Consider the following 11,988-nt stretch of genomic DNA (forward strand, 5'->3'; position numbering starts at 1 on the left):
AAAGAAAATAAGACCTTTTGGGGAAACACAGTATTTGCAATTGCAGAGGGACCGATAGAGATTGTACGGGTATGGGACTTGTGACCTTCCCTGCAAAGTTTCCCATTGACTTTCTCTCTGGAAGGTTCCCAGGACAGAAGTTGCAACTCCAAACCCACTGATATGCTCTATTAGATCATGCGACTCTGGCTTCCATTAGCCACAGTCACATGATCCCTTTCTCCCTGCAAGCTTGCCAGAACAACTCTGTTATTCTGTTCTGTTCTGCTTCCCTATTGACTTGTGGGAAGATGTTAGTGAATGTTGTAAATGAAGATCACATGACTATGGCAGTGATGCTGTACAGCAGCAGTGCAGCAGCACTGAAAGAGCAAGAACTCCAAAATTTCACTTCTGTGGGAATAATGGGTCCAGTGGTGGGATTTAAAAATTGTACTACTGGTTCTGTGGGCGTGGCTTAGTGGGCGTGGCAGGGGAAGGATACTGTAAAACCTCCATTCCCATCCCACTCCAGGGGAAGGTTACTGCAAAATCCCCATTTCCTCCCGATCAGCTGTGACTCGGAAGACAGAAAATAGATGGTGGCAGGGCCAGTCAGAAGTGGTATTTACAGGTTCTCTGAATTATTCAAAATTTCCACTACTGGTTCTCCAGAATGGGTCAGAACCTGCTGAATACCACCTCTGAATGGGTCCCTGCATTCTGTAACTTAATGCTTTTGAGCACCTTGTTTGGAAAGGTTTTCCCTAGGATGCACCGTTTCATTCATTTAAAGGTTACAGTTACAGTCACAAGAGTTTTATTGGAATATAGATTTTTATGATGTTTTTAATGACCAGATTTACAACAGCATGCCATATTAGAAGAAGATAAGGCTATATTAAGCAGAATGCCAGTCAGCCTTATTTTTTATCAATTGTATTGCTTCTGTTTCCCTTAGTGTTTTCCTATCGCCAGGAAAAAGTATATAATATAGTGTATATGTGATTAGAAATGTATCACCTCATCTACATTTTAGTGTATCTTAGTGTTTTGTCTGTTCCTGTTTACTTTGAGTTTAAATCTCCAGGACCAGATAGGGTTTTTTTTCCTTCTTTTTAAAAAATATGTAATTAATTTTAGAAAAATACTTTTTTCCTATCTGGTCCTGGAGATTTAAATTCAAAGTAGGCACCTCTTGCCCATGCATCTCTCAAACTCAAGCTTTAGTCCTTTCCTTTCCAAATCTGCAGCTAATGTATTATTCAGATGAAAAACTAGTTCATTTATTCTTTTCCTTTTATTCTGAATATACTGAAATTAGCCTTTTTTTGTTATTGCTATGATCCTTCTTTATCCATATCATGCTTTGCTTTCAGCAAGTTCTTTTTCTTAACTAATCTATGAAAGTAATAATCAGTATCATTATTTTTTTGTCTCCATACTAGTTCACAGCTACCTGCTCAGGTTCAAAATTTAACTGGTTCTGTTAGAAGAGATGTGTCTCTAGGATTCTGTATGATTCCAGAACGACAAAAGCCAATGCTGTTGAAAGAATTACCAGATACACACCATCAAAAGTTTTCAAAGGTTGGAAATGAAGTTTTGTTAAAGAAAATTATTTAATTTTGTGAGTTCTGTTACAATGTACAACTGTACATAAAATTTGCTACCTATATGTATCATGAAAAATAATACAGAAAATAAACAAAAGGCCATGTAAAATTATAAGCAGCAAAAAAAAAAAAAAGTAGTAACATTCAACCAAAATTTGGAGGGAATAAATTTTAACTTAATACTGAAAGTTTATAAGCCCAAATACCAACTGTAACTGATAGGGATACAATTAGGGCACATATATTCAGAATGGTCTCTGCAGCATTGTCCCATAATGAATAGCAAATTATCAACATTAAGGCAGCATCTGTTCATGGGAGAGTAAGTAGAGATAATTCAATATAATAGGTCAGCAATGGCGAACCTTTTTTGGCTCGCGTGCCATAAGTGGGGGGAGTGCAGGGGGGTAGTGTGCAGGTGTGCTGCACCCATAATGCAATGCGCAACCCCCCAGTGCGCATGTGCGCACTACAGGCGCGACCCCCATTTTTGCATGATTTTTTCGCCCTCCCCAGGCTCTAGAGGCTTTATAGGAGCATGGGGAGGGCGAAAACAGCCTCCCCCGCCCCCTGGGAAGCCCTCCGGAGGCTTCAGGGACCTTCAGGAGGCTTTCCTGAAGCCTACGAAGCAGTCAAAATGACCCTCCGAGCAAACTGGTGTCACTTCCAGTTTGCTCAGAGGGTTGTTTTAAGTGCTCTGAAGGCTTCAGGGACCATCAAGAGGCTTCCCTGAAGCCTTTGGAGCGCTCAAAACGACCCTCTGAGCAAACCAGAAGTGTGTTCCCAAACTTCCGGTTTGCCTGTAGGGCCGTTTTTTTGTGCTCCGGAGGCTTCAGGGAAGCTCATGAAGCCTCCAGAGGGCCTCCTGGGGGGGGGGCTCTTCTCACCCTCCCCAGGCTCCTATAAAGCCTCTGGAGCCTGGGAGGGTGAAAAATGGCTTTAAAAAAGGGTGAACTCAGCTGGCCAGCGTGCACATGCGTGCTGGCCAGCTGACAGGGCAGCGCCTCATGTGCCCTGACAAATGGCTCCATGTGCCACCTGTGGCACGTGTGACATAGGTTCGCCATCACTGTAATAGGTATTCCATGTCTATGCACTGATTTTAGATGAGATGGGAAACGTACTCCACCAATTTTATCGCAAAGTAACAGCTGTTTCTTTCAGAGGTGAAGATGATGGCTTTCATAAATAAATCTGCTATGAAATGTTCCCTTTTTATAAGGAAAATGGCAGCCTGGTCATAAACTAGAATTGAAACTGAAGCTCATTTTTGGGGGCCATTTAACAAGAAGAGAGGACTCATTGGAAAAGACCTTGATGTTGGGAAAGATTGAAGGCAAAAGGAGAAGGGGACAGCAGAGGATGAGATGGTTAGATAGTGTCTTCAATGCGTTGATCATGAATTTGGGCAAACTCTGGAAGATAGTGGAGGACAACCATATATGAAAGATATATGAATACATATTCATAGCATTTAATTAGAAGCAAATGGTTTAAGATCTTTATAGACCTCTCTTTTTTTTAAACTAAAAACTAAGTAATTTTCGTAAACTCATAGACTGCTGTCTTACAATATATATATGGCATTTTAAAGAATAGAACAGAAGCTGGGTGAGACATAAAATGAGACATAAAAATTTCAAATTGAAAATTTAGAAGATAATAGGATCAAATTTCTAGTACCGATGAATTGATTTTGAAGGCTATCTCTAAAAAGATATGTGATAGGAACTAAGAAGTGAATTTTTTAATAATCCAAATAATAATAATATTTGTTGTGCATCTGTCTAAAGGAGAAATGAATTCATGATTAATGTAAGAAAAACATAAGCCTGAATGATTTTCCTGTTAATAAACTCTATCTTATATTCCTGGAATCATCAATTCTAAATATAGATATATATTTTATTTCCATTTTCAGAAGAGGAAAAATATTGCCTATCTGACAGATACAAATAGACAGCAGAACAAGAATGGCTGTCCTTTGCATGCTGAGTTAAAATTTGCTCCTGAAGCCTACCACTTTGGCAATAATCCAGGAACTTATTTGTTGTTTTCAATATCCCAAACATCAACAGACAGGTAATGGGTTTAACTGTTATTTTGCTCTAAATAGAAAACCAGTACCTGAAATTTAAGCCTCAGATAAAGTCCAAACTTTTGATCCATTGGAATATATGCATATATGTATACATGAACATGTGTATAATAAATAAATAAATAAATAAATAAATAAATAAATAAATAAATAAGTATGTATGTATGTATGTATGTATGTATGTGTGTTACAACCCCTGGTATGCCCAAATATGGGAGGGAGCTCACTACTCCCCCTTTCTGTCCTTCGGCTCATTACAGAATGACATATATATATATGTTGTATTTGTGCTGATAAATAAATAAAGGGAGACTAGTATAGATCTATTTCAAGCTATTTAGCTTTCATCAGCTAGCCATACCCTTACTGGGATTCGAAGCAGGGCAAATCCCAGTAAGGGTATGGCTAGCTGATGAGAGCTAAATAGCTTGAAATAGATCTATACTAGTCTCCCTTTTTTATTTATCAGCACAAATACAACACAAATATAAAAAGGCAACATTAAAAATAAAAATATGGCTTTCTGCCTGGATGGTCTTCTGTAATGAGCCGAACGACAGAAAGAGGGAGTAGTGAGCTCCCTCCCATATTTGGGCATACCAGGGGTTGTAACACAAATGCATTATATATATTCACATCACACTCTCTCTCATCCTATGTTTAGTCTTGTTGTTATACACAATGTGTCTATATGCAAGCTTATATTTTGTGTTCCTCATTACCTTAAGTAATTTTTTACAGACAAGGTCCTAAAGAAAAAAATATATTTAATAGAAGTAATATAAAAAGATATGACATTTAATCATTTCTATTATAATATGGCTTCAACTTTATACCTCTTTTACAAACAAAAAATCAGAATGCAAACCAGCTAAGAACTGTAGAAGCAGAGCATTAATAGTAACACTATGAGAAGTAAAACACATTCTATTTCTACCTAGATTTCTCTTTTTCTACCTTCTCTGATTCTTATTTTTTATATGTTTATATATTCAAGATCCCATTTTGCTGTTGATGTTCGTACATCATCGTCTAGGGGAATGGTCTTCTTCATGGGAGATCAGATGGGGAACAGATATGTTGCTCTTTACCTTTCAAAAGGGCGGTATGTCCTTGCAGTTGCCTATGATGGAAAAAAGATAAAAATCAAGAGCAAAGCCAAATACAGTGATGGACAGTGGCATATGGTGAGGATGGGTTACTTATGTTTTTTTCTAAACAGCTGTTTATTGCTTATTAGAATATATCAATGTATCACAATGTCTAGACACTCAAGACCAGAAGTCAGCAAAGCTTTCACTATTGGGCACAACTGCATACCTTCTTGTAAAGTTGTGAGCATCTTTTTATTTTAAAAAAGGTTTAATTAAAATTAGGATTTTCCCCAAAAAGCAGATTAATCAAAATTTGCTTATGTTGCAAGTTTTGAGATTGTCTTTCATTGAGATGCAAAAGTTCTTCTAAAAGTGTCTTTTACGTGTCTGTGAGAACCATGCCGCCAATCATTATTGTACCTCCAGTTCCTTCTGTCTGTCCAGTATGCTCTAGGCCCCTTGCAGAGGTGGTTTGCTGATGGTTTGGCCTGGATTTGCCGAACCGGTAGTAGCAGTGGTGGGATGCTCCACCCACCCGGCCAGGCACTTCTGCGCATGCACAGAAGCATCACGCGCACGGGAGCGCGCCTGAACTGGTAGTAAAGAAATTGGCAACCCACCTCTGGCCCCTTCCTTTATTAAATGTTGCAACCATGTGGCACTAAACAAACATGGCTTCACTATTGCAGTCCCGGCCCTCCCTCTCTACAAGGATTCTGGGAGTCTCTTAAGACCTGGATTGGTTTCTAGGCCTGATGTTCAAGGATTTGGAGTACCCTGAAAATATTTCTTAAATGTTCCTGATATGGTTCAGTGTGGGCAGGCATGCTTCTTGGGTTATGTATTTTAAATATTGTAAGTTTCCCAGAGCTTTTTTGGAATCAGGTAGCCTCAAAACTCAATACATAGTTTAATGTATAAATAGCTTCTGCTTTCAATATACTGTGGATATTCCACAGCATGCTATATAGTATCTTTTTATTTGTTTGTTATATTTATTTAAGATTATGTTTCTCTCCTGAAAAGGTGACATTCAGTATTAGTGAAAACAAAATACGCCTAGTAATCGATGGTTTGAAGACTCACGAAGGAAACCTGCCATCTTCTTATCCTTATTCCCAGATAAATGCATCAATATATCTAGGAGCTGTTCCATCATTAAACATTAAGGTAATAATGGAGAAGTTGTTCAATATGAATTTAAAATTGTTTTTTTTTTACCCCAGATCATTTATAATTGTCAAGGCAGCAAATGTCTCTTTTTCTCTTTCAATTCCTTGTTATTAATAGAAAGCTATAGTATAATACTCATGTCATCTTTCCACTTGACTGCCACTGGACTGTCTTCATTTTGCCAGACATCTACTAATCTTAACCTATACACTCCATGGGGTGAAGATAGTAATATAACATATATAATAATATTATTATTCCAATCTATGTTGGGTGTATGTATCTTCAGAATATTCCAGAGAAGAGTTTTGTGGGCTGCTTGAGAAACTTTCAAATTGGGAGAAAACACATGTATACTTACCAGCAAAACAATGGTGTCCTGCCTTGCTTGGACAATATTTTGGAGAATGGTGTTTCATTTTTCAACGAAGGAGGATATATTGTGATTGGTGAGTGTAATAGAATGAGTTATTTATGCTGATCTAAAATTCTGCATGTACAGTATGTTGTCATCCTACCACATGAAGCACAGCACCATGGACACATAGAAAGAAATCCATAGAGCTTCTCCTTTTTATTAAAGCTGCTACTCAAAGAATTCTTGTAGGAAGCAGTATGAAATTGAGTTAATACTTTTAATTTTCTTTTGAATGGAACTATTCCTTTTTTTAAATTCCAGAAAACACCTTTTTAATAAACATAGACTATAGGATTGCATTTAGCATCCGTCCAAGAAGTTCCACTGGAATTTTAATCCATGTTGGCAGCAGTCAAGAAAACTATTTCACTCTTTACATGGAAGGAGGCATGGTAGGAATGATTTTTGACTTGTTTCCTCTTCCTTATCTCAAATGTTACATTGTGGTGTGGACTGGGAGAGTGGGAATGATTCTGGCCTTGAATTCCTGAAATGCACTACCACTGAGTCTCCTTTTGGGGGATCTTTTATAGCTGTGATCGCCCAATGTATTGCCTATTATGCCCTCTGCCTCATCTGATTATTTAAAAGGATTTGAAGTGGGAAGCTGGCATCAAACAAAGGAAGTCTGTCCATCACTTTATTTACTAGAAGGCCCCTGGCTTTACACAGGCCTTAAGAATACTTAAAGAATGAAATGATACAACCTAGGCCTTATTAGAGGGTGAACTCGGAAAACAATAAAGAAAAAATGGTAAAAATTATCATAGGATTTTGACAAAATGACCTAGAAAAATTTCAAAGTTTGCCTCCCTGAGAAGCAAGTATTTTGTAATTAGCTTTGCCTTCCATAGCAGCCCCTTTATTTGAATACCTACAACATGCAGTCATCATTCCAGATAAAGCCATCATCTGCAAAGATAAGACACTTTATGGAGGTGTGGTTTTCATATTCTTTACTTTTACAAATTGAGATATTAGACCACAGAAAACAAATCATACAATAGTGTTAAGTCTGGCATGACCCCCCCCCTTCAAAAAAAAAAGGAAGACAAAGGGTGGCCTCTATAAACAATATTTGGATATCAATAGCAATAGCACTTAGACTCATATACCGCTTCATAGTGCTTTTACAGCCCTCTCTAAGCAGTTTACAGAGTCAGCATATTGCTCCCGACAATCTGGGTCCTCCTTTTACCCATCTTGGAAAGATGGAAGGCTGAGTCAACTTTGAGCTGGTGAGATTTGAGCTGCCAAACTGCAGCTACCTCAGCTCTATGGATGGGATTATATTGAAAGATTGTTGTTGAGTTCTATGTGCAAGAGTGGATGCTTCTGAGATTGATAAAATCTATCCCTTTCCTGTCAATGGCAGTACCAGTTGTCTTACTCTCCTCTATGTGTGTTATTGTAAATTATCAGAGACCAGTAAAATTAGCAATCCAACCCAGGGAAAATCAGTTGAAGAACCTTAGGTTAGTGAAATATAGCATTTAAAAAAGTTTTCTCTGGGAATTCTCAGCAGATGGTAACCTTCTTGAAGCATAGCAATCTGAAGAATGGCAGTCTGTTCTAAAGATGCTGATAATATTAGGCAGTAAAGCTCAGGGAAATCTGACAAAGCTGTGTTCCTTGTGTGTATTTTTATATTTAAATGTATTCTTATTATTGGTAGTAATTGAAAAGGTTTCTCCTTTTCACAGGTCACTGCCTCTGGAAATAATGGTGCTGGCAAATTTTCTCTGTCCGTCACACCTCAGCAATCTCTGTGCAATGGACAGTGGCACTCTGTAGCAGGTATGGTGGAGTTTCATTTGTTAATTGTTTACGGAGAGGGCAGTTTAAGTCAATATGAAAGAACTTCACAAACGTATATGTTCTTTTCCAAGAGACAAATTTAACTCTTTCAAAGTAATCCTTATAGACAACTAGGGCTTTGCCTAAAACTATGCATAACAAAGATATATGAAAGTTGGTACAATTATTTTTTCTGCTTTCCTTATAATGTATCCTTGATAATTTTCTGATGTTTTGAATAATAGAGAAATCAATGTTGTAACAAATTCCTATGACAAAAAAGTATCTGATGACATTGTATGTCATCTAAAAATAATATTGGCCTAAAATCTATTTTCTCCTTTGAAAATTACCTTTTGGAGAAGGAATATAGAAGGGAAAAGAGAGAAAATTACCTTTTGGAGAAGCAATATAGAAGGGAAAAGAGAGAAAGAAGGGAGTGTCAATTTTTTTTTCTGTTTTAGCCTGATTTCCTTGAGATTTATTTCTTCTTAATTAACTTATTTCTGCAAAAGGTTCAAGACTCAAGTTTTGCAAGATAAAAATATAACCAACTCCATAAGAGTAGTTGTAGAGTTGGATAGGCAGGCTGGCAGGCTCAGTATACATTTTTAAAATAAATAAATGTAGAAGAGCAACTTGGAGGTAGATATAACAGAACATTTAAATATGAGACATATTTCATGAAGTGTAGCATAACTTTCCTCTTAGATTTCTTTCATGATTACTACATTTGCCCATCACTGAAGAGATTGACTTAGAAGATTATAAAGCAAATTATTTTCAGCTACATTGAGAAACAGAATTGAATGAAAAACATTTATTTATTTATAGTTAGTTAGTTAGTTAATTAATTAGTTAATTAGTTAGTCAGCTATTGTTTCGGGTGGGATATGGAACTGATTTATTGATCTGATTTTTATAGTGGCTCGGAAGCAGAATATTATCAACTTATATGTAGACACAAACAGAAATTATACTGCTGCACTATCACCTAAGCTTTCTACCAGTCATGCTCAGCCATTCTATTTTGGAAGAATTCCAGGTATGATATTTCTTTCTTTTGGAAGAGAAATAAGTAACTATGATAATCCTCATTTAAAAACAGCTATGTTTTTGTGTCATCCATTATGAACTTTCCTCTCTCTGATGATCAAAACAAACTCCATTGTGAATTGCCTGAATGTATATTATTATCATTTTTAAAATAAACATGTGCAGGAGCTGGAGGTCAAAAATAATCAGATCATTCAAGGGCAGGGGGTTTGTTGTCATTTTGAGAAATGGCTTTGTTCTCAACTAACTATTTTACATCAGGAAGGGAGATTTCATCGATTCTATTTTCCTTTATTTGATTCAACCGGTAGTGATGTTTGTCAGAAGGAACAATATATTTTGGGCACAGCTGTAACAAAAGAATGGTTACAGTCCCCTCTAACCATACATTCTAAATATTGATCAGGATTTCTTGTCACTCTACCATACATTTTTAAATGAGACATATTAATTGCAACTATGTAATTATGATACCATTGTCATGTATGCACACATAGGGAAAGGAACGATGTACAGAGGTACCATACATTTCCTAAAGTGCTGGTTCAAGATTATACTGTAAATCTTAGGATATTTGATTACTTTTGGATGACACTTACAATTATTTGGGAGAATAAATACCAGAAGAACCTGATAAGGTGAAATTTCCTGACAGTGATAACAATCAGTGGAACATATTGCCTCCAGATGTTGTGGGTGCTCTATCAATAAATGTTTTCAAGAAGAGATTGGACAGACATTTGTTCGGAATGGAATAGGATATGCTGCTTGAGCAGGGTTGGACTGGAAGACCTCCAAGGTCCCTTCCAACTCTGGTATTCTGTTATTCCCTTATTCTGACTTTCCACATTATCACCCAAATTGTTCATACTGTATTAGAACTCATTTTAGTCACCATTTTGCTGTTGAGGATCTTCTTCCTATATTAGTTATCAGAGGAGACTAGAAATTATGCATGTCAAGATTTGGAAAATACTCACAAATCAGCTTTGAGTGCAACATGTAGCTCAATGGAGTCCTCTTTGCAAAAAGAAGCAGCAAAATGCATATCATACTTGTCTTCCTCATAGGAAACCCATCCATTTGCTTATCTGCATAAATGTGTATTAATCCCATTCAGATCAACTAAAGTAGTATAATATTTTAGTTATTAGAATGAATAATGTGGCTATACATGGTAAACAACAAATGAAGAGTTTATGGCTTTCCAGAAGCTCCTGAATGTCATCTTCCAACTGGCTAATAGATGACAAAAAGTGAGGATTATTCTGAATTTCTCACCCGTTTAGCAAAAAAATGTTCAAACATTCGGTATCACACATTCTTTATACAAAGTTTACTAGTGTACCTTATCTATTGTGAATATATGTGTTAATAAGAGAGGGAGAAAGCAAATCAGCTAGCTACTTCACTGTTATTATTATTGTTATCATCATCATCATTATTGTCACTGTTCCTTAATTCTTCACAAAGTTATCCTAAATAGGTCAGAGAAATGGCTCCTATATGTATATTATAGCAGACTATATCTAATACGTATTATTGCAAATTTGAAAAAATGGTAAAAGCACTGCTATGCATCACTATCAGTTTGCTTTAAATGGAAAAAAGAACAGTATATTTCATTCAAATATATATTGATAAAAATATTAAAATTTCTCAGAGTATGTTATTTTCAACAATATCCAGTTGTTCATACATTGTATATTTAATTAATTTTTGTGCTTTGTCTTTACAGTTAATTTGGAAACACCATGGCTTCCAATTCAGGATGTGTTCCATGGCTGTTTAAAGAATATGAAAATTAATGACAAATCTATCTTACTGAACAAAATGTCAAACATTCATGGTGTTGTCAGCCTGGAAGGATGTCCTGTCTATTAACTGTTCGATATATATCTTCTGAGGATAAAACTATCTAATGTGCTGTATGGATAGCCACAATATGGTTTGATCTCTTTCTATTGTCTTTTGCCCTTGTTTCCATCACAGTTCAGTATGTTTCATAATTGTGGTCTGTGTTGCCTTTCTTTGAGGTTTCTTGAAGCTTTTGTTGTCCTGTGTGCAACAAAATGATAAAGCCACTTGAAATATAAAATGACCTTCCAATGTAATATGGTGGTATTTTGCTTTCAACAACAGCTGAGTACTCTTAGAGCAATTGCATTGACAAAAATCCGGACTCCGAAGGCTCCTGAAATGAAAAGAACTCTCAAAATAGGAATTGGATGGTCTTGGACACAAATAGAACCGGACTTCACAGATAAAATGTGGAAAAATAAAATACGTTGTTGAATTGCTGAATTATTTTTGTATGCTGAAATATGCAATTAATGATTGATTAAAAAATAATATAAATTGAGTATGAAGCACTTTAAAAAATTTGGCATACTGGAGGTGATAGTCTTAAGAGTTTTATTACCAAATAAATGCAATTTTCATTTTGGAAAATATCATTATGCTTATTGCACTTACATACTTCCATTGACTTTAATCAAAAAGTTTGACTGAATAAAGACAATAAGTGTATAGAGCAGCGATGGCGAACCTTTTTTGGCTCACGTGCACAAGTGGGGGGAGCGCAGGGGGGTCGTGTGCAGGCGTGCTGCACCCATAATGCAATGTGCAACCCCCTCTAGTGCGCATGCACGCACGACGCGCGACCCTCCTTTTTTCGCCCTCCCCAGGCTCCAGAGGCTTTATAGGAGCCTGGGGAGGGCGAAAAGAGCCTGCCCCGCCCCCCAGAGGCCCTCGGGA

General features: G+C 36.7%; 1 protein-coding gene across 1 annotated transcript in view; it reads left to right on the top strand.

Annotated features, from left to right (window-relative positions):
* Nucleotides 1-11,687, top strand: part of LAMA3 (laminin subunit alpha 3) — a 142,711-nt gene extending 131,024 nt beyond the window's left edge. The window contains exons 67-75 of the mRNA XM_081950278.1: nucleotides 1,428-1,569; nucleotides 3,517-3,677; nucleotides 4,691-4,880; nucleotides 5,814-5,957; nucleotides 6,250-6,409; nucleotides 6,640-6,770; nucleotides 8,082-8,175; nucleotides 9,101-9,220; nucleotides 10,970-11,687. Coding sequence (XP_081806404.1) covers nucleotides 1,428-1,569; nucleotides 3,517-3,677; nucleotides 4,691-4,880; nucleotides 5,814-5,957; nucleotides 6,250-6,409; nucleotides 6,640-6,770; nucleotides 8,082-8,175; nucleotides 9,101-9,220; nucleotides 10,970-11,115 — 1,288 coding nt within the window. The 3' untranslated portion in view covers nucleotides 11,116-11,687. The remainder of the gene's footprint in view (nucleotides 1-1,427; nucleotides 1,570-3,516; nucleotides 3,678-4,690; nucleotides 4,881-5,813; nucleotides 5,958-6,249; nucleotides 6,410-6,639; nucleotides 6,771-8,081; nucleotides 8,176-9,100; nucleotides 9,221-10,969) is intronic.
* Nucleotides 11,688-11,988: the final 301 nt, after the last annotated feature.

Source organism: Natrix helvetica (assembly GCF_964273705.1).
Source record: "Natrix helvetica genome assembly, chromosome: 4".
Classification (NCBI taxonomy): domain Eukaryota; kingdom Metazoa; phylum Chordata; class Lepidosauria; order Squamata; family Natricidae; genus Natrix; species Natrix helvetica.